Consider the following 26,241-nt stretch of genomic DNA (forward strand, 5'->3'; position numbering starts at 1 on the left):
TTTCTGTCAACGAAGATTTGCGTCATAGCCTGCGACGCACGTTTCCATCAGCAGGGTGCCTGTTGTAAACAAACCGGCCCCCCCCCATTTGAAAGGGAAACGAGGAAAAACACTGAGAACAGAGGATTCAACATTTCTTGGGCAGAATCAATTGCATTCATTGCCAATGGGGAAGGATTTTCTGAATATTTACTCTGTAGCGAGAAGTTGACAAATCACAAAAGGAGTAATGTGGAAAGAAATTTTCAGGAAGGCATCCTACTTTTGCAGCAGAGTACCCAGTAAGTGTAACTGCATTACTTCTGGAGATATTAGAGGAGTGCAAAAATAGATTTAATAAGTGGATTGCATCTCCAAACTCCACTACTGCTGCAAGTTTTTGTTGCAACCCGGGAGATAATAAAGCGTGGAAAACCGTTCACAGATGGTGACTGGTAAATGAAGGAGTCATTCATCACCATATAAGAACACCTATTTGCAGACTTCAAAAACAAAACCAAGATAATACAGAAAATCAAATAGATGGCTCTCGCACTAAGACAGTGAAGGAAAGGGCCATAAAAATGGCAGGCAACATCACCAATCAGCAAATGAACAACATTATTCAGCAGCAGCATACCTCTGATGAGTTGCGTGATGTGATCGATATTAAACACCCTGCGCTTTTATGGAGGTATGTGAACTCTGATTATATACTTTTCCTTTTCAAAAGGGTGCTGTTCAATTTTTTTATTTTTTTTTTTATAACTACGTTTTAACGTTTGTAACAACGTTTTTATAGCTACGCTTTGTTGCACTATGTTTGTTGCCCAGATAAGGTGCACTTTATGCACGTTCTATTTTGTTTTTTTTAAATCTTCAAAATAAAAATGACATCAAAATTTGGATTTCGTTATTGCATTTCTTTAATTTTATCAAATCAATTAAACAATTCATTAATATTGTTATGAAATTAAACTTGAGGTAGCATCGTACAACAACAAGAAGACACGTTGTGTATCAATCTCTATACAATACATTTGAAGGAAAATAAAAATTTTAATCATGAAGGCTTATTATGTATTTATAGCCAGCTTAGTAATTTTGATAGTTGGTTAATATAGATACATACAACATGTGTTGCCTTTATTACAATGGTTCTGTAAGGCTTTTAAATTTTTTGTGGCTCCAGACATATTTGTTTTTTGGCCGAATATGGCTCTTTCAACATTTCGGGTTGCCGACCCCTGTTCTAGGGTGATCATATTTTGATTTCCAAAAAGAGGACATAAATAACACACATAAATAATCACCATTTAGTCTTATATTCAAAGTTTTTTGATAGAACACATGCACGCACAGTGCGTGCGTGAGCACATGCATACGGACAGTTTGTCCCAACTTTCGGCCGTGTAAGCAATCTTGAAATATTGCTCATGTTGAGCACAGAAAAAAAAACAAGCATTCTCAGGCTTACCCCCCCCCCTTTTTTTTTTTTTGTCAACTCTTGACTCAAGCTCGCCTCTTCCCTAAAAGCCGTGTTCAAGTTATGCGTTAACGCTAATGCACAGCTACATCGCTACGGTAGCGCCCTGTCTCTCCGGCTCTTTGCTGACATAATTGCTGCATTATTTCCAATTTGGGGGACTTGACAGTTCAGACAGCAGCCACATTGTGTGGAAAAATGTGGCCCAGATTGGATTTTAAACACGTACAAAAATGACCTACATCGGATTTAAATTGGTCCACTTTTATGAGAATTTTCCTGTTCAGACCATCAAGTTAATGCGTCAGGAAAACACACAAAAAATCGGATTCGTGCATTAAGACATGCGGTACGAACCTAGCCATAGACACTATTCTAATGAAAGATATTGGTAACAACCTGTTGATTCTTTTATTTTTGAAACGGTGACACTCTTTTAAAAATGATATTCATATATATCACCTTTTCATATATTGTCACACCCCTAAAAGGAAATGCAGTAATTTCAGGCAAGTACCTGTTGTGCTATGACAACAATCCACTGTATTCTTTTGGAGAATGACGATGATATTTTCAACGCTGCCTTCTTCCTCTATTTGTGTATGGGTCCTACATAAGACAATCTTACAACAGAGTTTTGACAAACTACTGTTTTTATACTCACAGCTATAGAATGTAATTTTTGCATGTACCAAACAGCTGCAGAGACTTTTGACAAGTTCTGGGTGTGTCCTACATGAAGTAACAATTTCCATATACTTCACATTCATTCATTTTTTTTTTTTTTTAACAATGAAATTACAAACTTAAAGTGCACTTACAAAACTGATCACGTGGCATTTGAAGGTCACTATTCATGCATTTTCCCTCCCTTTTTTACTTCTTTGAGCCATGAATAATGAAGAAGAGAGTGGCTCGATGCCTGCATGCAAAATTCAGACACAAAGCAGCTTGTGTTACCCGATGAGGTAATGCGTCCTTCAGGTCTACGCAACACGGAAGGGACGAGACGCACGTGACATTTCGAGATAGGGCCCAGCGTCCGGGTGACACCTCGGTAACTTTCACACGCCCGCGAGGTCATTTCACAAAAGGCCGCTCGCAAACATGAACGACTCATATTCGCAAGTCGGTAAATGATCGACGAGATTGACAGAGGAGTGGTGGACAGATGTAACTAGTCCTAATTTGCCTGTTCAGTCCCGGTTTTACTCTGAAGGATCACAGCGACTTTTGTCATCGCCATGTGATAAACTACCATGCGCAGAACTTCAAAGGAATCTTGGCCGTCCACGGTAGAATTACGTGTAATCGAGAGGCAGACGTTACTGGGTGTGTTTGAAATGAATGGATTGCAACCCATTGAAGTCAAACGTCTCCATAAAAGTCCAACTAAACTTCAAATACTGTTCACCTATGCAATCTTGAGACATCAGCTCAGTCTAATGCATTAATTTCACGTAATTCTCTCAAAGCGTATCAACCTTTTGGCTCACACATGTACAAAATCATATTCTAATTGAATATGTGTCAAGACTTTTGACGCCCTGTACTCATCAGGGAACGAGAAGTAATTTCATGGCATCATGTTCTCTACTACATGAGATGACTGTGTGTCTTATGTGACACTTGGCTCCATTAAACAGGACTGACTTGAACTGAAAGCAGATACAAATGAGTCACGCGGCGGGGGCTGTGTGAAATCACACCATAGTGGCACTGTCATATTATGTTCCAGTTGATGTTTGGAGGAGACGTGTCAACTGTCAGCCGCAAATGTGACCTTCAGCTGCATGTCAGCGATGCAGAAAAAGGGTGAATATTCTACTGATTGTCAGGGTGTAAACCTTCATAAACTTAACCTTTTGTTCGTCAGACGCTTTTCCTAGCAGGCGGCGATAAAGCAGATTAGACCCACACGAACACAAGTCAAGCGTGTGCAAAACTCTCTGTGACCTTATTTTGGTTTAAGGGTGGTGACATACAGAGTATGCGGCAACACCTTAACGTTCTGACCAAAGTCTGTTCCGTCACACAGATCTTTAATCCAACAGTGTAGTAACTTCCAGCGAATATCTTTATCTCTTGAAGTGGTTGTCTTGTAAATAAGACTAACTCAATTCAAATCAGGTCTATTGGCATATCTTAAAGTCATTTTCAAAGCTCATGTGTAACTGCAGGCGTCAGGTGCAGACTAAAACATGCATGCAAACAAATTTTAAACATTAACATTAGAAGCAGTTCAGGCGGTTTGGAAGCGGTTTTCAAGCTCACGGACGCTGACTTTTGTATAGCGCCAGTGTTGTTTTCGTCAACGACGACGATAACGAAAATATCTCATCAACGAACACATTTTTCATGCAAAAGCCAGTTTTTGTCTGTGGAGACGAGACGAAAATGCGCCATAGTTTCCGTCACATGTTCACAATGTGGGAATTTTAATATTTAGTTTGCAGTTAGCCTGCATCTAGCAGTGTTTGGTTGTTTCACTTGTATCTAGGGATAGAAATTTCAACTAATTTCCCTCCCGACTTGTCTCAGATTTTATTTGAGACTAGTTGACTAATATATAAGCAAGAAAATTTAAAGTGCCTGTGACACGAAAAAGCATGTTTATTTCTAAAGATGTCCGATCACGTCATTTTCAAAGTATCGGAATCGGCTAAAAAATATCGGACATGCCTTTTTTATATATATATATATATATATATATATCTTTTTTATTAAAACGTTTTCTAATTGTATTTAACATTACAGACAAAATGTCTTACACTCATCCAGAGTCTTTAATTTTGGCTTAAAGTAGGGTTATCAAATTTATCGCGTTAACGGCGGTAATTAATTTTTTTAAAATTAATCACAATAAAATATTTAACGCAATTAACGCATGCGCTGCACGACCCACTCACGCATTGTCGCGTTCGATCTATAATGGCGCCGATGTACCTATATATAGAGCTAAAAGGCAGCGTCAAATGAGTAGAGTGAATTTTGGCAGTCTTTGGAGCCTTTTTTTAATTGGCTAAAGCCTTAAAATCCCTCTCTCAACAATTAGAAATATCGTGGGAAAGCAATGTGGGGAAGAAAGGTAGTAGTTGATCTTTTTCTTTACACCCTGTTATTTCCCAACGCAGAGAATATATATTAATTGGTGCCACTACGCACAGTCATGGTTGCACTTCCCATCATGCATTTGGGCAGAACAGTTAAATGGCTACAGTATCATTTACTGAAAGCTCAACAAATACACTAGATGGCAATATTTAGTCACAATCTACAAAGTCACATTTATCTTTTAAGAATTACAAGTCTTTCTATCCGTGGATCCCTCTAACAGAAAGAATGTTAATAATGTAAATGCCATCTTGAGGATTTATTGTCATAATAAACAAATACAGTACTTATGTATATATTCGTCCGAGTTTTATTCATTTTTTTCTTAATGCATTGCCAAAATGTATATGATCGGGAAAAATTATCGGGAATGATTGGAATTGAATCGGGAGCAAAAAAAAAAAAGCAATCGGATCGGGAAATATCGGGATCGACAGATACGCAAACTAAAACGATCGGGATCGGATCGGGAGCAAAAAAACATGATCGGAACAACCCTATTTATTTCATAATACACGCGGTATTTTATGCTCCTGAATGAAATGGACCACTTGGATGTGTGAAGAAGCGATCGATATATTTTATTCAGTTTTTTTAATCCCGCGCTACGAAAATGACAGACTTCCGGCTTCGGTCTTGCATTGAGGAAGAGGGCGCTGTGACGTGTACGGGAGAAGGAGTCCTCTTCACTATACAGCCGTACTGTTGTATGAGAAGGACTAAGAATTCATCCGATTTTGCGGATTAATTCGTTTATTTTTCGCATCACGCCAGCAAAATGGCTGCAGAAAAATCTTGCTGTATGAGGGAGACGCGTTTTTGGGGTTTCAAATGTTTCCCATTCACCAGTGGATATTGGCCAAAACAAGCCCTACTACTGTGGGACCATGGGACTAACGAGGAAGTGAGTAAACATCGTGTTTTGTATTATGTCAAATACTGGGATCATTTTAATATGTAGGTGGCTTGAATTTTGTGGCTGACATGCTCCTTGTCCCCTCGGCCGACAACCGGCGGCTTGTCGCATATCCCCCCGCCGGGAGAGCACTTTACTTGGCTTATTGCCCTCTTCATGTGCCCGGTGTTCTGTCAAATTTTCCAACCGATCAGAAATTGCAACTTTGTGTTAAAAATAGCCGCAAATACAGCGATTACAACGTAAACACTACAAACTTTCTTTAAATAAAGGACTACTTACTTTTGATCATGGATGGGCATGTAAAAAGCTCTCCTCATACACATATTGTCATGTTAGCTGCATAACAACTGCAGCCGCCCTCCTATGAGTCTCTCACTGTTGACGACTTTGCCGTTTAGTAAAGCTTTATTTTGCCATATTCGTGTTAACCATTTGGCAGCTACACGCTCCTCCGACGTCGGCCGTTTGTCTGGCGGTCATTGTCCAGCCGCTTCCCCGCAAACGAGCCCTCTGCACTCAGCAGGGGAATGACGAGCTCTCACTTGTTCGCTGCCGGGCGGGTTGCGGATCAGCAAAGACAATCAACAACCCAGTCGTCATGTGAAATGATCCGGGCTAGTTATGTGTGATTTTCCGCTTCGAAGACTTTGAAACATCACTCTGTTCAGGTTAGCATGTCGGCTAACTGTCACGCCTCTTGGTTTGTTTACATTCTCCGAAGCCGGGGAAGGGAAATGACATAAGCCCGACTTAGGTGGGGTAAAATATAGTTCAGGAGGTGCGACAGTAAAGGCACCTCCCTCAAAGTTTTGACCATTATGGAGTAATTTTGCCATGTCGTCCTGAATAAATGCATTTTTATTATTTCATATTCCATTTAGCACAAGACTGTTATTTGTCATGACCATGCCATTTATTTAGCTATTGGGGAAAAATACTAGGATAAAAAGAATATCCTGCAAAAATATTGGAGTAGAGAGACTGAAACAATGACATTTTGCAGCTCTCTTCGTCGCGTTTTGCTCGTTCTGAAAAATTCCCCCTCAATGGGATGAATAGTAAAACCGATGAGCCCATTCTCCCGCTGACGTCATCCACCTGTTGGGGACGCTAGAGCCCTATAATGGTAGGCGTGGCTAACCAGCAAAAGACTAATTTCTCGTCATCTGCACTTTGCTAAATTGTTGTATATAGTCGAATCGTCTCAAAATATGATTCTAATTCACATAATACTGCTATTTAAGACTTTTTCTCTCCTGTCGTACGCACTTCAATGCACATTTTAATTGAAAGTTTAAAATGCAAATCACCGACAGGTGACCATGTTTCGTCTGCAGCATCAAAATACTGCCAAACACTGCTGACTTTCTTGCAATGTAGTGTCCTCATCTTCAGGTGTTACTTACTTACCCAAACTTTGTGTCCCTGCCCACTAGTTCTCTCCCTGGCTGCTCAGCCTATTTACAAAGAGGCAGAGGCATTAAGACCAAGATGTATGACGCTTGATGCTGCGCTTAACAGACTAGTAAAATAGGAAACGTTTAATACTGTACATGAGTAGGCAGTTAAATGATTAAATGACTGCTGTAACTTTCAGGCTACAAGCTGCTACTTCTTTCCTTCATTTTGAATCCAGCGGCTTATAGTCCAGTGCGACTTATTTGTTGATTTATTTGGAATAATAGGTAACACTTTATTTGACAGCGGCATCATAAGACTGTAATAAGACAGTCATAATTTTGACATGACACGATCATGAGCATTACTAAATGCTTATGACAGATGTCAGTAAGGCTAGGTTCATACTACAGGTCTTAATGCACAAATCCGATTTTTTGCCATATCTGTTTTTTTGGTGTGCCTGTTCAGACTGCCTTTGTCCATTGAGACCGTTCAAGTATTTCGCATGCGCACTAATTCGCAGTCCGAGATGCGCTCAGCAAAGAGACCCTCATGCGCAAAAGCATCAAAACAAATTTCACGTGCTAGCTGTATGTCATTTCGAGTGATCATATTTTGATTTCCAAAAAGAGGAAAAAAAATAACAGACATTAATAATCCACGTTTAGTCTTATATTCAAAGTTTATATGGACTGATAGAACGCATGCACGCACACACATGAGCCTTGACGTGTGTGCGTGAAATGACGTAGGTGCGTCGGTTTGCCCCGACTCAGCCATGTGTGCAATAATTAAACATTGCTCATTCGGCGCACAGAATGAAAATCGAAAATTGTAAGGCTTATTCTTTTCTTCATTTTATTTTATTATGACTGTGGTCAAGCCCGCTTCGTGCATAAAAGCAAAGTTCAAGCTAGGCGCTAATGCCGACATGGCTGCCGTCCTCCGTGCCTCTTGCTCTTTGCTGACGTAATTGCTGCATGAATTCCGATTTGGGAGTTTTGACAGTTCAGACCGCCAGTCACGTTCTGAAAAAATGTGGCCCAGATCGGATTTTAACCACATACGAAAGTGACTCAGATCAGATTTGAAATGGTCCACTTCTATGAGACTTGTCCTGTTCAGACCGTCAAGTCAATGCCTGACTCGAGTCGGAAAAACACGAAAAAATCGGATTTGTGCATTAAGACCTGTAGAATGAACCTAGCCTAAGTGTCATCCGGCAAATGATGTCACTATCTTCATTTATGTCCAGCCACTGTCAAATAAATTGTTATCAAATATCATAAGTAGCAACGAATGAAACAACTGGACCAGTCAGTAAAAAAACAATTAGCACAGAACAAGAATTTGGTTTGTTGTTTGTCTGTAGCGCTGCAATGCATGCTTGGAGGCAGGTTGGACAACAACAGTGTTAACAGCAGGTGGCAGCAGAGGCGGAATGTCTCCTCCAAGGGAGCACTGATGGCCAAATGAAGCAATGAAGCTTTGCAGCCAATTGCCTCAAAGCTTCATGGTGGTCCATTTGGTCTTTCAACAGTTGTGTGATGCCGCTGTCAAATAGAGTGTAACCGGATAATATATTTTGGTGTAAATATCCCATGATACAGTGAGGACAGCTGCGGCTTATAGTCCAGTGAGGCTTATCTATGAAAAAATGTCGTTTTTGTGTCAAATTTTGTGGGTGGCGGCTTATAGTCAGGTGCGCCTTATAGTGCGAAGATTACAGTAGTCGCGCACATCAAAACTGGTAACGTACTGCGCCCCCCGACTGACCACTGTTGTCTCCAGTCACTCCAGCTTGCACACACGGTGAGATTTGTTTTCTTATCTTGGCCAGAGAGAATATACAATGTACAATGTTGTTTTAGCCTTCAAAGGTCTGTGCTGAGTGAGCATCACACATTAAATATAACTCGTAGCGTTAGCCCAGCGTTTGCATTAGCATTAGGCTAATGCTAACGGCAAGTGTGCTCTCAATTTTTTTTTTTTCCCACATTCAGTTCGTTGCGTCCAGGTGGGTATAATTCTATGAAAATAATGTACTGTTCTCCTGCTGAGTGTGTATTATCACCAAGTTGTTGTTCTTGTAGACGCAATACGCTTGCCTGTCAATGTTCATTCAAAATAGTTGGAATCCTTTTTTTTTTGTTTGTTTGTTTTTTTTGGGGGGAGTTTTTCAAAAAAATATTTTAAAGACAAATACATTTTTAGTAAACGTCGACTAAAACTAGACGAAATTAGTCTTGAGTTTTCGTCAACGAAAACTAGACAAAAACAAACACATTTTGAGATGTCTAAAATATGATTAAGACTAGTAAGTATTATCGTCCAAAAAAATCGAGGACGAAAATTAAAAGGGCTGCCAAAAACAACACTGTAGAGCACGTGCAATGAAATACTTTAAATCCTTTTTCTCATATCAGCATGGCCAAATCACAGTGTGAATGAGAGGCACAACAACTAGTGTAAATAACGCCAGCCTTCACCTGGCACCACCGACGGGGAATCCCGTTTATAAGCGATGCGGCAGCAACGCTGAAAAGGAAAACAGTCAGAGCCTGCCAAGCGTGGGGTGGAAAAACACTCTAGTAAGTTTGTTGTGAAGAAGTGAGCGTTTTCATAGCACACCAGTGAGGGCACGATTGGCAAGAACACTACCTTTCTCACCCTCAAGAAAATGAGTCATGCCCCGTAAAGACACCACAGGCTTGAGATAACCTTTATGCTCAGCCAAGCCTTGTGGGTGAGTTTTATTAAGCCTCTTTGATACTTATGTGGTACTGAAACCTGTTTCAGAGGTGTTTTGTCATGATTGGGCGTTCCTGGCATTTGAGTATCTAGCTTACTTCAATTTTGTCCACTTCTCTAGGGGATTTAGTAGTACAGTGATCCCTCACTACTACACGCTTCAAACTTCATGCCCTCAGTCCATCGCAGATTTTTTTTTCAAGTAAAAAATATATGAATAAAGAAGAGATGAGCTGTCCAGATCCGATCACGTAACCGGACTCCCCCTCATGCTGCTTTTTCTGGTCAGGCAGTGCACTGGAGTTGCTTATTAACAATGATTGACAGACGTTAAGGTTCGATCTTGCCAGATATGCTTGGAAGCCGAAACTTCAAAGCGCCGCGTCAATCATCGTTTAGCTTGTTAAACTGTTGCTGTGGCGACTCTGTGTTTAAGTGAGCAGCTTGAACAAATTTGAGTGGACTCACTCAATGAAGCATTCGATAAAGATAAGCATTTTCTACTTTATTCTTGTTTAAAAATAATTCTGTGGGACGGTAACATTTTTAAAACCTATAGTAAAGTTTAATAGTTTAATAAAGTTACCACTAAAAGCAGTAATGTGAAGTAATTTAATAACATGCCAAATAGGGTCACAATTAAAGTAATTAAACATTGTCCAACAAATAAAGCATGAAAAAAATAATTTATATGTTGTATATTTGACAAAATAATCGCGTTTCCGAAGTTCGAGCCTGAAATGGGACGAACCCGGAAGTGATACGTCACACCGGGAACAACGATGGCAGCTCCATACATAAGGCCGCCATACAAAGCCCTTCAAACAATGATGCAAACAGCGATATAAGCGATAGATCGGGCGCAAGGGAGGAGATCCAAGTTTTTGAAGAGTTGGAGGAAGAAGAGGAGCTTGGAATTTTATGTTGGACCTAACATGTATTAGCCAGACGCTAATCAGGATGCAAACAATGTGCCTAGACTACCTGACATGGAATGGATACACGACCCATCGAGATTACAAGATTGGTAAGATATAGAAGGCTGTTATTATTTTCATGATTTGAAGATGCAGGTACTTGCACATAATTTTATGTTTTTGTCTATCTGATGACATTGTTAAAAAAAATAATAATCAAGACTTCATGTTCATTTTGGCAGATCCGGCAGCGCTCGTGCATACAAAATAATAATATAAAAACGTTGGGGGGAAAGAAAGAGATGAGTCGTTGATAGCTTTCACCACTTTATTGTGGCAACAATAAGAAAACAAAATAATAGCGGACTGCCGCCACATTCGACCGTGAAAGTTTTGCTTCTCGCTGATCTCCTCCTCGCCTCCTACTACTCCAGCGTCTCTTAAACGGATCGTGCATACTGTCTTGTTATGAGCTTTTTGTTCACAAATGTATCGAACACACGACGTGCTGACAACTTTGTTTCTTTATTAACACATGGAGCTAACAGTAAGAACACAGCTCGGCACAGCTCTCGGCAGGAAGTGGCGTCTAATGGCGTGAGGAAATGTAGTTTTTTCACACAAGCGAACAGATTACAAAGCACCACTTCAGTGCTGTCCCGAGACTACATTTCCCATGATTCACTGCGTGACTTGAGCCGCTCGCTGATTCGCTGCGAGATTGACTCAATGCCAACACGCTAAATTGTCACCTGTCAGCGGCTCTCGCGCAACACAAACTAGAAGGCTATCAAGCGATCACCGTGAAAGAAACGCCGAACCGTACATATGTAATGCAATGCTTGAAGCATGAAGGTGGAAATACATAATACAAATAAATGTGCACAAACTCACCGGCGGTGTCTGTCTCTTACTGCAACGTGACCGTGAATTACCGCGACGCCGACCCGCTTATGTGCACATCCACACCCCTTTCCCGATTGACAATGGATTAACCCTTTCGGACAAGATCGTAGATGAACCACAACTTAAACACGCTTAACCTAGCGAACGCAACAACAACTATGATCGGGAATTGCCACGAGTTAACTTTCGGCTAACGTCGCTAACTTATACTGTTTATTCTACAACAGTTGGCAGCTCTGCTTTGACAAAGTCATCAGTCATCTATCCAAAAATCACACTTACTTTTTGGCAAATCCTTGATCATAAGCAGACCGGTTAAGGAAGCAGGCATCTTCGAAGTGAGAACACTACTCGATGATGGCGTGAAATTCATTCGCTTTGTGCGAACGAAAGATGTCCATTTACGTGCTCTGCTATCCTTTGGCCACTCATACAACTTTTCGTTTGAGTGAGAACAAAACATCGCCACACACCGTCGTGGCATCTTACCGAGAAGCAATGCAACAAACAATACTGTTCTATGGCGGACTTCCCTCGCACTTCTAGGTGTGACGTAATTTCCGAAGATTGCCAAAGAAAAGCATTTTCGTTGTCAAGGGCGTTGCTATGGGTTAAACAAAGAATCTGGATGGGTTGCGTTAAAAAAAATAACCAAAATATGCTTATAACTGTTTAGCCATTGATATTATTCAAAAACATAATTGGCCAACCTTACTTCACATTACTGCTTTAACCTAAGACTGGACCAAGACCTTCCCTAAAACCGGAAATTATTGGGACCAAGTCAATAGCAAGTCTTTAGAGGTCAAAACAGGTCAGCTGCAGGCATCTTGAACTAAAACCTACAACACTAATGACTAGAGCTGGGAATCTTTGGGCACCTAACGATTCGATTACGATTACGATTCAGAGGCTCCAATTCGATTATAAAACGATTATTGATGCACCTCCCTCCTTTTTTTTTTCTTTTTCTTTTAAATGTTTTGTACATTAGTTCCAAAATTGTTCAAAAATACTCTCAGGCTAAACCACACTACTATTTCAGTATCAAGTTAACATATAGCAGTAAACAAATATACAAAAATAACATTAAAAACACAATAACATTAAAAACTCCAGTCCCCATTCTGTATCAGCAGCTTTAAACTACATTCAATTAATTTAATGTTGTGAATCAACCGTTAAATTTGTTAAAATTGCTCCCGTTATTCCATAATTTCCCTTTTGTCTACTTTCGACATGTGAAAGTTTTAAAACTATTTTAAAGATAGATTCAAGTCAATATTTTACCGATTTAGGAGTATTTTAGATAAAAAGTTAATTAGGTTTGCTTGGAAGGTTCACTACAACAGCCTTGCAGGGAAGTGTACTGCTTTAAGATGGCGGCCGTTTACTAACGCCCGCATCTAGCTTTTTGTAGATGTGCTGCTAACACTACCAAATCTATATTGCATCTAGTCATATATAAATGATATCTATCGTAACATTATATGGATGTACTTTGTAGCAACTTTTCGGCAGCAGTCAGGTATGTTGTTGTGTTTTTTTATCTCGTTGCATGAGTTGAGCTAGAGCCGTGAGTTGAGCATTGGCATTACCCGAGGGGCCGGGTAATGAGAAGCATGATGTTTAGCTACTCTCGCTCCATTCTGTCCCGAAGACCGCGCGGCGCGCTGAGTGTTGTGTACTTCCGCTTTAATTGGCATATTTAAGTAATCGGAATTTGGATGTTTGTGAATCGTTCTCGAATCTTCCACGGCCGAATCGCGAATAATCTAAGAATCGGAAATTTTGCACACCTCTACTAATGACTAGTGTTTGTGCTACATCCTACTGCAGAGTATTCTCAATGCACTTACGTACCTAACCAAGCTGCAGACGCAATTTCAGGTCCATTAAATCATCAGAAATTTAGATTTTTGAGTTCTAAAAAATCTATCACAGATTAATTCTTAAGAATACTTTGTGTAGCGTCTCATGTGTCTAATTGTAACCCCAAGGGAAAGGGAAATGTTGCTGCTCTGTGGCGTTAGAGATTTGATCCAAAAGACGAAAAAAACAAACTCCTGGATCTGGAACTTTGAATCCTGAGGATGCGGTAAAGAAAGACAGAACTTGCTTTCTACTTTAACAGTCTTTCTGTCTACACTCGTGACAGAATGCAGCTGCAGGCTGCGGACTGAACAGAGGAGAGCAGGGCGTTATGGCAACAGAATGTGACAGATGCTTAAACTGTGGCCTTCACACACTTGGATGAATTTCTAGCCACTGCCGACCGGAGTACAAACGTTTACGGGGTAACATTAGGCCGTTGTGTAATAGTTCTCTCTAGTTAAGAACACAAGATCTCTTTCTTCACAACTACTTTTCTATCCTGTATCTTGTCGAAAGTCACCTGAGAACAACACGGGAATGAGGTTGCCTGAACTGTGTTCGTTTCTAACGCAAACATCACAAGCTGAACAAACAGGACATAAAGATAACAAAGGTTTACTTTCTATCTTGGCTAATTTAATCAATTTAGGGAGGTTTTCTTCGACTATATCGCCGGGCTTTAACCAATTTTCATTCATTCCTATGTGCAGATAGTCCTTCACAAAAAGAAACAATACTGGTGGCCAGAATGCAGTAAAAACACCCTTGAGAAAAGATGATTTGTGATAAAAATGTCAGAAATGCAATCCTCCCTCCACGGAAGGCTGCACTTTATCTCATTCATCCACTCTTTTTAATAAAGTTTACCGCCTCATACTCACACTGAATTGAGTTTTAAGTGGGAATTAGGACCTGATGCTTATCTAAACACTCTGGCCAGGGTTTATAAAGCTCATTCTGCATCAAGGTACTGTAGTCGTGAACAACGTGTCCCACATTTTATATCCTCGGATTTTATTTGCTTAGTGATACAAAGTAGGCTAGATACAATCGAGAAAAAACTAGACAAAAAACCCGCTATCCAAAAAGAAAACATAAAAGGATTTATATTTTATGAATTGATGATATAATTTTTTTTAGGAAACTATGGTACAGTATGTCTCGTTACATATGGCGTAACCAACAATATTTCAGGAAAGAAGACCATACCATAACAGTTAAACATGGTGGTGGTAATGCGATAACTTGCTTTGATGCTTCAGGACCTGGACGACATACTATGAGCGGTAGAACCATGAATTCTACTCCTTAGCAGAAATCCTGTAAGTCAATGTTCAGCAGTCAGTTTGTAACGAAGCTGAAGCGCGCTTGGGTTCTGCAGCAGACCAATGATCCAAAAGTCATGCAAAAGCACCTCCGAAAGGTTTAAACAACACTAAGGCTAGGTTAATACTCCAGGTCTTAATGCACGAATCCGATTTTTTCCGACTCGAGTCAGGCATTAACTTGACGGTCTGAACGCGACAAGTCGCATAGAAGTGGACCATTTCAAATCCGATCTGAGTGACTTTCGTATGTGGTTCAAATCCGATCTGGGCCACATTTTTTCAGAACTTGACTGGTGATTTGAACTGTCGAGACTCCCAAATCGGAATTCACGCAGCAACTACGTCAGCAAAGAGCAAGAGGCACGGAGGACGACAGCCATGTAGGCATTAGCGCCTAGCTTGAACTCTGTTTTTAAGCACGAAGCGGGCTTGACTACAGTCATAAAAAAATAAAATGAAGAAAAAAATAAGCCTTACAATTTTCGATTTTCATTCTGTGTGGCGAATGAGCAATATTTAATTATTGCACACATGGCCGAGTCGGGGCAAACTGACACACCCACGTCACTTCACGCACACACGTCAAGGCTCGTGTGTGCGTGTATGCGTTCTATCAGTCCATATAAACTTTGACTATAAGACTAAACGAGGATTATTAATATCTTTTATTTGTGTCCTCTTTTTGGAAATCAAAATATGATCACTCTGGAATGACATACAGCTAGCATGTGTAATTTTTTTGGATGCTTTTGCGCATGAGGGTCTCTTTGCTGAGCGCATCTCGGACTGCAAATTAGTGAGCATGCGTGATACTTGAACCGTCTCAATGGACAAAGGCAGTCTGAACGGGCACGCCCAAGAAAAAACATATGGCAAAAAATCGGATTTGTGCATTAAGACCTCTAGTATGAACCTAGCCTAAGTAACATTTCAACCATTATAAAATAGTTTCAAAAAATTTGTGATATGCCGACTGACAACTAGTTGAATGACATCTCTTTTATGAGGGGGTCTGTATTGCTTTCACCGGCAGGATCCCAGCCACACAAAAGAACATTACAAATGTGCTGACTGCTTTACGGCATACGTCACTTCCCCCTTTCCCTATTCATTATAAAGACTGAAGTCGATGCGTACGAAAGTGCGAATTCGACTAAGATGGCAGAGCAACAAGAGACAAAAAGTTTTGTCTGCAAGGGGGAAAAAAAGGTTAGAGCTACCAGGATATACAGCATATATTGGTTCGGCATTCACTTGCTGGGGTGACACCCCCCCCCCCCCCCAACCAAACTTGTCAGGACTGACGAGTCCAGGTGGGGTGAGGGGGTTAGCCACACAGTTGCTAACCGTTATATGCTAGTGTTGAGCAACAACTGGATTCATCACCTTATTACTATTCATCCTTCACACAGCCGCTGGAAAAATAAATGTTGTTTAATCCATCTGCAGGTGACTGGGAGATGATTTTTGATTGATTGATGATATTACGACATTGCCAGTGTGCGCTGGTCCTCATTGAAAACGCAGCGCTGGTCCTCATGGGAAATGCAGTCTTCCTTAAGACAAAACACTACCGCTTTTGTCCGCCAGCGTCGCTAAAATCGACCAAAACTGAAAAGTTACATAGTGTTGCTTAAAAAAAAATAAATAAATAAAATAAAGGTTTTGGAGTTGAAGTGGGCCAAAATATACCCACAATGTCAAACACTTATAACCGGTTATGGATTACAGCTTTTCCCGGTTAATTAAGTGGGCAGTTACATTTTTACGCAATGTTAGGTAGCTTTGAATACTATCTGTTTTTTTACCTTATAGGTAGTACTAGTAAGAAACACTTTTTTTATGGCACTATTGAATGATGTAGATGCAGTTTAACTGCATGAGCTAATCCTCAAAACTCACTTGAATCACTAAGTAAAGCCACGCTGGCTTCCCAGTCACCATAAACCAATCTTTTTGCAATATTTGGAGCATTCCACCAGACAATAGATTGCCCGATATGCTCTGGTAGGAATCTGGGCAGTAAGGGGAAGCAGGAAAGCCTGTAGCGAGGGTGCAGACGGATGTTTAAAACTGGTCATTTTAGTGGAATATCCTACTTAAAGCATAGGATGCAAATGTTAACAGCAGAAAGACCGGTTGGGGGACGGGAGGAACAAAGCAGCCTTGTTGGGTCAGCCAGCTGGACGCGGCAATCGTTCCTGAAATTGATTGTGTTTACGTTACGCTCATAGCTGCCAATTCCAATCCATGGGGAACAGAGTGGAACAACATGGATTAGTCTATGAGTTAATTAGCATCACAGTATGACAGTGCAGCAAATACAGTCATTATTTCATGCAACACATAACAGCAAGAACATCGTTTATATGATTGATGCTTGCTACACTTCAGAGCGACTGATAACGCAAAAGCACTAATGTTTTTTCTTTTACGCCGGCCAGATAACTGATAATATTCACACTTGAAGTTAACGATACGTGATAGATTACTTTCCCACGCCGACAAAAACGAAAGCGCGGTTGCAATTTATGTGCCCGGTTGAGGTCAAAGTAAAGATAAGACGCAGATGTAAACTTGTGTCTGGATTTGTGATGCTTAGCGACCCAAACTCTCGCTTCCTGTTGAGTTGTTCCCAGAGTCAGGATCCTGCCGGACCTGCTCGGAAACACCGTTTTCAGCTCGCACGTGCAGTCAAGCGTGGGCCACCAGCCGTTGTGATTTACACTGTAAACCTTTTTTAAAGGAGGCGGTGAGGGCTGTGTGAAAATGTTTGCCGTGCACTCTCATCTGCTAAAGTCCTACGGGAATCCATGGCGGGTTTCTGCTTACTCGCAGCCATTGTTTGTGTAGGTGTACCTAATAATGTGCCAAGCCAGTAATAAGTGCCTTATGGTAGAACGCATTATGAATGGCATCATGTCACACCCACAGTGCTTGTAAATCACTGCCGAATGTGTTTGAGGAATTGCGTTTAATGACCCCTTTGGACGTTGTAATTCCTGGCGCTGTTCAAATGGATTAAATTTTCATCCATTTTTTTATTTCAAATGTGTTGTATGTTAGAGAAAAACTGTCTCAGAAGCATAGTCTCAACAGGCTTCATTGGCGTTCATAGTCATACGACTTATAAACTGCAGGAATAATAAAACTAATGGTCATGTGAAGGAGGTGCAGCCTAGTATGTACAGTACATGTGAAACTGATTAAAGCCTCCATTTTAGGCCATGTGGTCGGAATTCTTTTTCTTTTTTTTTCTCTCCAGCTTTGTCAAACACAATCAAGTCAATTTAAGAAACACACATGAACACGGTCCTTCCGGAACAAATCCTGCAGACTCGACAAGATAATCCTATCAGGTTTGTCTTGTGTTGGAATGTCTACCGTTTGAAAAAGACGATGAAACTTATTTTAATTAGGGCTGGCACCATCGATTATTTAAGTAATCGATGATCAATTAGTTCAAATAAATCGAGTAATCAGATTAGGAACATTTAATGCGGTGCAGAATAAATTTTAGGAGATGTAAAACAAAGGCTATACTTGCACTTTTAAAAGAGCATTAAATGTGAATACAAAATAAAATTCCAAAGTGTTTTTCAAACTATGCAGGGTTGCACTTTCATTTCACAAGAGCAATAAATGCATTTAAAATTAAACTAAAATACCTGAACTTGGCATGAAACGGTTTTAAAAAATTAATAAATGACGATCGAAGTACAACAAAAGAACAATTTGCTAAGTTGCATAGCAAAAGTCCACAAGCTTAAAGGCTATAAAATGTAGTGCTGCAGCAATTAATCGATTAACTCGAGTATTCGATTAGAAAAAAAGATTCGAATTAAATTTTGCTGCCTCGAGTATTCGTTTAATTAAAGTGGCGTTGTAATGGTTTGTTTTGAAAGTGTTTGCATTTAGTTTTATTGATTTGGGTGGATACACGGCCCCCTTGTCTACCTCATTTCACATGGCTGACCAACTTGTTGGTCTTAAGACCAACAAGTTTTTGTTTGAGCTATTTCTTTTTTTTCTTATTGCATTCGTAATTTATAGATATATTTATCCATTTTTTGTGAGAATATGTGTCTGAACCATTTGTTAAGAGCATTTAAAAAAAAACATTAGCATTTTATAGCATTTAAGCTAGACTTTTGCTATGAAAGTTAGCCAACTGTTCTATTGTTGTACATAGATCCTCATTTATTTTATTTTTTTAGACCGTTTGAGGCTCAGCTCAGGAATTTTAAATTTTTTATGTTCCTTATCCGATTACTCGATTATTCGACAACAAAAATATTAACCAGTAACACTTTATTTGACAGCGGCATCTAAAGACCAAATGAACCACCATGAAGCTTTGAACAATTGGCTACAAAGCTTCATTGCTTCAAGAAGCTTCATTTGGCCATCACTGCAGCACTTCAAGCGAGTCCCTTGTGGGAAACAGTCAACCTCTTCTGCCACGTGCTGTCAACACTGTTGTTCTCCAACACGCCTCCTAGCATGCATTGCAGCACTACAGTAAATAATAATCAAAATTCATGTTCTGTGCTAATTATTTATTCAGTTACTGTTCCAGTTCTTTCATTAATTGCTAGTTATGGTATATGGTAACACTTTATTTGACAGTGGCACCATAAAACTGTCATTAGACAATTATATCTATGACATGACACTGTCATGAGCATTAATGAATGCTTATAACAGGTGCCATATAGTGTTATCCGGCAAATTATATCACTTTTGAATGGATATAAAAGATCCGAGCTGGACATACATGGAGTTAGTAACATAATTGGCCGGATGACACTTAATGAGATCTGTCATAAACATTCACTAATGCCCATGATAGATTTACTGGGGTTGGTGGTGTGTCCCCTCTTCCCATCCCTGAGGGCCGGTTGATGGGAGCGCAGGTGGCCCGGGGGACCCCCCTGGATCCTCGGGGGGTGACGATGGTTCCTTTGCTGGGCTGCGGGAGGAGGGATGAGCTGCGCTGCCCCCCCCCCCCCAACGCCCGTCTTCCCTCCCCGGGCTGGCTGGATGGGGACCATTGCCCTGGGCTGGCGCCCGCGCGGCATCTCTACTCGTCTGCGTGGCTGGGTGCGCCCGGGTGGGGGGTCCCGGTGCCGGGATTGGTAGTGGGCCGGCGTAGGGTCGGTTGCCAACAGGCTTACACTCTCAAGGGATTCTCACGATTACTGGGTTCTATATCACAGAGTTGATTTGTGTACACTCTACCCCTCCAAATCACTTAGCTTTGAAGCTTCCCCACCTCCCTCCCCTTCTTTCCCTGGTCAACAGGCCCCCCACATGGTGTCAACCGGAAATACATCTAGCTGACGATAGCACCGACATATTAATAGTTAGTGTAGGCGTTCAATGTATTTCTTGTTGTTGTTTGTGTTTATGGTGTTTCTTTTCTTGTTTCTTTTCTTGTGTTCCCACATAACCCCTTCCCGTTCACTGCTTTGTCATAATGAACGAGGTATATTGAATGATCACAATAGGAGTATGTCATACTCTCAATGTGAAACATTAAAACTGTTAAGACCAACCAGACACTTAGACTTCCATTCTCCTTGTCAAAAAGCTGAACAGGACAGGTTTAAAAAAAAAAAAAAAAAAAAAAAAAGAAAGCAGCGTCCTATAGTCCGAAAATTGCGCTGACCTCTAAACTAACAATCATATTGGCTCAAACAAAAACTGACAACCTCATGTTGGTCTTAACAGGGAGTAGCTGGATCCAGCCATGTTAGATGAGTTATGTCATATTGATTGTTTCCACTAGAGGGCAGTGCACCCACCCAAATCAATAACATTGAATGCAAACACTTTCAAACCAAACCATTACAAGGTCACTCTATTTAAAAGAATCCTCGAAGCAGCAAAATTTGATTCGTAGCTTTTTTTTCTAATCGACTTATTCGGGTTAAATGATTCATCGTTGCAAAAATAATTTTAATGTAGAGTTTAAAAGGGGTGTCAATAGCAGGGAATAAGTTAATTAGTGCTTCTCTGATGAATGGGCTAACTTTTTTGATAGTCAATTAATCATTTAGTGACACTTCCTAATAGTACAAATCTGTTTTTATGAACCTCTTATTATTAAATATTATTTTTTTCCTTTAGAAAGATATTTTGATAAACATTGAACATTTTTTTAAAAATCTTATACTTTCCATTTTCTTTCTGAAAAAAACAAAATACTTTTCTTTTCAAATAACATTTAAGGCCCATAGTAATATAACAGTAAATAAGGAAGGCCAAACATTAATTAAAGAGTAAATGCTGATTGAATGTAATCCACACAGTTACAATAAAAACAGTCCCTGATTTAACTTATTTCCCAGTTTGGTCCCGCCTGGCCTTTTCGAAACGATCCCTCTTTTTCCTCTGAGTCTGACGGAAAGCAGAGGTCTGCTCAGCATCTGCTTGACGTAAAAGCAGCTGTGTTTTCCCACATCTGACTAGGAGTTTATAGTGTATAGGGGCTCCACCAAACAAAGCAAGAGGATGGAGATCATGAACTTGCACACAAAGTGTGGGAGAACCGTTCATTTGTTTTTCTCTTGACAATAATCCTAACCTCACAAAGCAACTCAATGGCAGCACGTACACCAAAGCAGTGTTGTTCATGAGGTGAACCCAGCATTTTCAATCATATTGCTTGCACAGCTCTGTCCCCCCCCCCATGAGCCGCAAAAGCAATTTTTTTCCCTGAATAATCAACTACATGTCTGTAATTACATCGTCGCCAAGGCACCCGAGCTGCTTCGTCTCATAAATTTGTCAACCGCGTAGAGATCCACTTATGTGGATAGCTATTTTTGGAGTGGCCCCAATAAAATGTACAAATCTGGAGGTTTCAAAAAGAAGAGGGACGAGAAGCAGAGGAGCATTCAACTGGTGTCAGGGCGTCCCCTGTTGACAAGTAACTGGAAGTACTTCGACCAAATGGAACTTGTACTAGTTTGGCTGCTTTGGATGAGGAGACATTTCCAAATGATCATGTTTCAGCCAATCAGTTAAACAGACTAAAAAGCTGTTAATAACTAATAATCATAACATTGTTCTTTATTAGAGTACTATCGCGTGCGTGTATTGTTTAATTCACTGACCTGTATTTTCCTGTTCTTACTTGCACGCCTTTCATTCCGCATTGTTGGGCACCACCCACATCATTCACCAGATCATCACCAATCATCAACACCTGCCAGGGGCACAAAAAAAGAAAAAAAAAACATTAACAAATGAGGTATAGCAGCTTTTGCCAGATAGAAATTTGCTGTGAAATTTTAGCATGAAATACTGTATATTATTTGTTTTTTAAAGATGGCGCCGACTTAGCAAGACTCCTACCTCATGTGGCTGAAGCGCCATGTCATTGAGGACGCTCTGGAAGAATGTAGCGGACGGCTTCCCAATGACCTCGGCTTCCACGTCGCAGGCGTACTGGGGGAACAGTGTTGTTTTCGTCAACGATAACGAAAATATTTCGTCAACGAACACTTTTTTCATAACGATGACGAGACGATAACAAATGTGTTTTGGGAGACTAAAACATAACGAGATGAATGCCAGTTTTTCTCTGACCGGACAAGAACAAGAGAAAAATGAGCAATAGTTTCCGTAATGTGTAGTTAGCCTGGATCATAGCAGTGTGTGCTTGTGTCACTCGTGACGTGGTGCGCCCCCCATCCTTCCTTCCCGACTCACCAGTGTGTCTCCAGTCTCCACGCAGGCTTGCACACACGGTAAGATTTGTTTTCTTGGCCAGAGAGGATATGCAATGTTGCCTTAGCCTTTAAAGGTCTGTGCTGACTCTGCGGAGTATTCCTCCCACACTAAATGTAACTCGTAGCGTTAGCATAGCATTCACGTTAGCATGCTAACGGCAAGCGGCGGCAATTTTTTTTTTTTTTTTTTTACGTACAGTTCGTGGCGTCAAGGTGGGTATAATTAATTGAAAATAATGTACTGTTTTCCTGCTGAGTGTGTTGCTGTCTTTGTAGACGCTACAGTAAGTGCTTGTCTGTCAATGTTCATTCGAAATAGTTGGAAACCTTTATTTTCGTAAATTTTTTTTAATTTTACAAACGAAAATTTTTTTAGTTGACGTCGACTAAAACTAGACGAAATTGGTCTTGAGTTTTTTATCAACAAAAACTAGACGAAGACAAACATTTTGAGATGACTAAAATATGACTAAGAGTAATCGATATTATCGTCCAAAAGACTAAGACGAAAATTAAAATGGCTGCCAAAAACAACACTTGTGAGGAAAATAAACTCTTGATGAAACAGTTTATTCTATTACTTGTACGGTGGTGCATCAAATTTGTAATTGAAACAATTTGTGCCTTGTGATAATGTAGTACCTCCAGGGCCTTCATGTAAACTCCTACGTCCAGCTTGAGGCCATCAGTCTCCTTGTAGTACTTCCTGTGGTGAAACAGCTGTGAGTCTGACTTATCCACATGTTGTAAACTTCTTGTACTTAAAGGAGATAACACCCTTTTTACCCTTTTCCAAGCGAGAATAGAATGGGTTTCTCCAAGCCGATCAGGACCCTGAATGCCTCGTTCAGGTTGGCGTACGAGAACTTTTCGGCTGCGTCGCCGATCACCACGCAATTGGGGTCGCTTGTGTCCACACCTTCAAACTCCGAGAGAAGCGCTGTTGGGAGTGGAGGCAGAACCCATATTTGTTTATTCATTTATTCACACATTAAATAATGTGAATTATCGTATTGGCCCGAATATAAGACGGCGCTTTATGCATTGAAATAAGGCTGAAAAAGAGGGGGTCGTCTTATATTCGCGGTCTAGACATTTACCCATTCACGACGCTAGATGGCGCCAGATATCATTGAAGCGATGCTCTGTCATGACAGATCTCAGCTCTCAAGTTAAACCAGTTTGCAATATTTAATTGCAATGTTTTTCCTTATTCAGATTTGTTTCGAGACTACAGTTACAGTTAGACTTCACTTTGATGGTTCATGCAGTTATTGCAATTTTGTTGTTTTATCACAATAGATTGGTTTATTTACATTTCAAAAACCAGAAGCCATTCATTTACGCATGTGATTGCACTTTAGTTTACATATTTAAATGTTCAGATACTAAGATTTGAATGAGGCAAAATAACATGCTTTTTCTCTCAAATATATTGTTATAATCATTTGTTTCAGGTGTACTGTAATTATTTTCTGTATAAAAATTAATTTGGTGTTCAAAAAGTCTTTTTTCAAACTTGAGTCTTGAAAAAGAGGGGGTCGTCTTATAATCAGGGCCGTCATATATTCGGGCCAATACGGTACTTTTTTCATTTGTGCGTGTCTAAATCAATCAGTCATTGAGGGACAAGATATCATAAAATTGTTGCTTTAACATCATGTTAGAATCTAGTATGGTGAAACCGTTGGAATTTCATACATTTCCACATAAATTGGTCATAAAACATCTCTCTATACTTCTGAGTTCTGAGTGGCTCAAAATCTCAAGTACCAAGTGGAGGAGACTTGACTACGTTAAGTATAATAACTTTAAGTAGCAACTTTTAAAAAATGTTTACAAAATTCTTGACAGAGCACTGTACCCTGCTATTTTGCATATAAAGCAGGGGTCCTCAATAAGCAGACCACGGTCAACGGCCGGACCACGGCACACCTCTCTGTGGATCCAGAACAAATGGCACTTAAAAAAAAAAAAAAAACAAACAAACAAAAAATAAACTTTTTTTTAACATGTATTATTTGTATCAGTCACCGATCAATCGCTATGCTCTACTATTCTATCGCTAAAGTCTGTTTAATTTTTTGTCAGATATCTTCCATGTTCCCATTTCTGTTGTCATCTCTATGACAACGATGCGCTGATTGGCTGAGAGAGCGTGCATGGATGCGCTGATTGGCTAAGAGAGCCTGCATACTGCTAGAGTGGACGGACCGCAGCAGTGTGAAACGCGAGTTGCACCCAGAACTTTGCAATGTTTGTTTACATGCCACCAGTAGAAGACCAAATCTAACAAAATGTCATGCTCAAAGTTGACCAAAACAAGAAAAGTGGACAACAAAAATCGCCATTTCAACGAGGAATGGACTGACAAATATGCGTCCATTTTACCAACTGCAAGTATCAAACCTATGTAGGCTACTTAATATGCTACAAGACAGTTGCTCTGATAAAAAGTAAAAATATGAAACGCTATTATGTTACAGTGCACAGCTCTTTTGAAGAGAAGTTTCCTCGTAAATCAGAATTGAGAAGGAAACAAATTAACAGGTTGAAGCAGTCATATCAAGAGTCAAGCTAGGTTATTGTTAGATCTGTGACACAACAACAAATTGCTACGGAGTGCTCATTCAGAGTGTCGTGGGTGCTGGCCAAACATAAGAAGCCATTCTCTGATGGAGAAATAATAAAAGAGTGTATGACTGAAGTGATGGCAGCAATGTTCGAAGGAAAAGAAAAGCATGACATGACAACAAAAATCAAACAAATCTCACTCTCACACTAATCAACCACAAGACGAACTAAATTACTGGCTGATGATGTGAGTAAACAGCTTTTTGACCCCAAAATGAAATTTCTTTCATTGAGCAGTGTTCTACAGATTAAGTTACTGTCAATAATGATTATGTTTGCACCTTATTGACAGATCTTGTCAATTACTGTACATGTGTTAACAATGTACTTGCATGTTTTTTTTTTTTGTTTGTTTGTTTTGTTTTTGTTTTTTTTGTATTTTCATTTTAAGTCAAGAACATGTTAATTTATTTTTGTTTAATTTGAATGTGCATGGAATATTTGTTTGGTCAAAAGAAAACCACCTTTACCACCTTCGACCTGCCTTGTACTTGACCGACATTAATAAATGGACCCATGTTTGTATGGAGAAAAAAAAAAAAACAGTTGCGGACCTTCAAGATTTGCATTTGAGGACCCCTCATTTAAAGCATAATAAAACAGTACCGTCATACACCAGCAGATGGGGCCGCAGTCCTCTTTCTCGCAGGACAGCAACCGCTGCAGGTGCTGGTGAGAAGACTTCGCTGACACATATGTCAAATCCCAATCTTCGGAGTTTGGCAACAAACTTCTCCCTCGCGGCTTGAGTCTCATTTGTACAAAACCTTAGCTTCAAGTCGGAAGCCTTCAGCCTTCCAAACAAATAAAAACCAAGGGAGGCCATGTCATTTGAGATAAGCATGAACCTAGCTTTACATCAAAATAAACCTTTTTTTTTTAGTAGCGTTCAACACTCACTTCCTCACGGCATCGACAGAGCCGGGAATGGCAACCCCGTCGCCTTCCCCGCTGTCATACAAAACTCCACACATGTCCAGAATGACGCCTTTTAAACTCGCCGCACATCTCGGGAAACCGATATCGGCCATGATGTGACGTATACGCGTACACGCATGCGCGAAAGCAGTGGGACTCCAGCTGTCAATCAATTCCGTGCATTCTACTTCGAAGAAGTTTTACTCATATTTTTTTTTTCCGGGGAGATTTCATTTAAATAAACACACTTTTAAGTACTATATCATATTTGTGA

General features: G+C 40.1%; 1 protein-coding gene across 4 annotated transcripts in view; it reads right to left on the reverse strand.

Moving 5' to 3' along the window:
* Positions 1–26,116, reverse strand: part of lhpp (phospholysine phosphohistidine inorganic pyrophosphate phosphatase) — a 58,990-nt gene extending 32,874 nt beyond the window's left edge. For all 4 annotated transcript variants that reach the window (XR_009061737.1, XR_009061738.1, XR_009061736.1 and 1 more), the window contains exons 1-6: positions 25,950–26,116; positions 25,656–25,843; positions 23,202–23,355; positions 23,058–23,121; positions 22,039–22,131; positions 21,798–21,889 (exon numbers count right to left, since the gene is read on the reverse strand). Coding sequence is in view for 1 of the 4 variants with exons in the window: in XM_057825709.1 (XP_057681692.1) it covers positions 21,798–21,889; positions 22,039–22,131; positions 23,058–23,121; positions 23,202–23,355; positions 25,656–25,843; positions 25,950–26,080 (722 nt within the window). In the remaining 3 variants the exon portion in view is untranslated. The remainder of the gene's footprint in view (positions 1–21,797; positions 21,890–22,038; positions 22,132–23,057; positions 23,122–23,201; positions 23,356–25,655; positions 25,844–25,949) is intronic.
* Positions 26,117–26,241: the final 125 nt, after the last annotated feature.

Source organism: Corythoichthys intestinalis, chromosome 21 (genome assembly GCF_030265065.1).
Source record: "Corythoichthys intestinalis isolate RoL2023-P3 chromosome 21, ASM3026506v1, whole genome shotgun sequence".
Taxonomy (NCBI): domain Eukaryota; kingdom Metazoa; phylum Chordata; class Actinopteri; order Syngnathiformes; family Syngnathidae; genus Corythoichthys; species Corythoichthys intestinalis.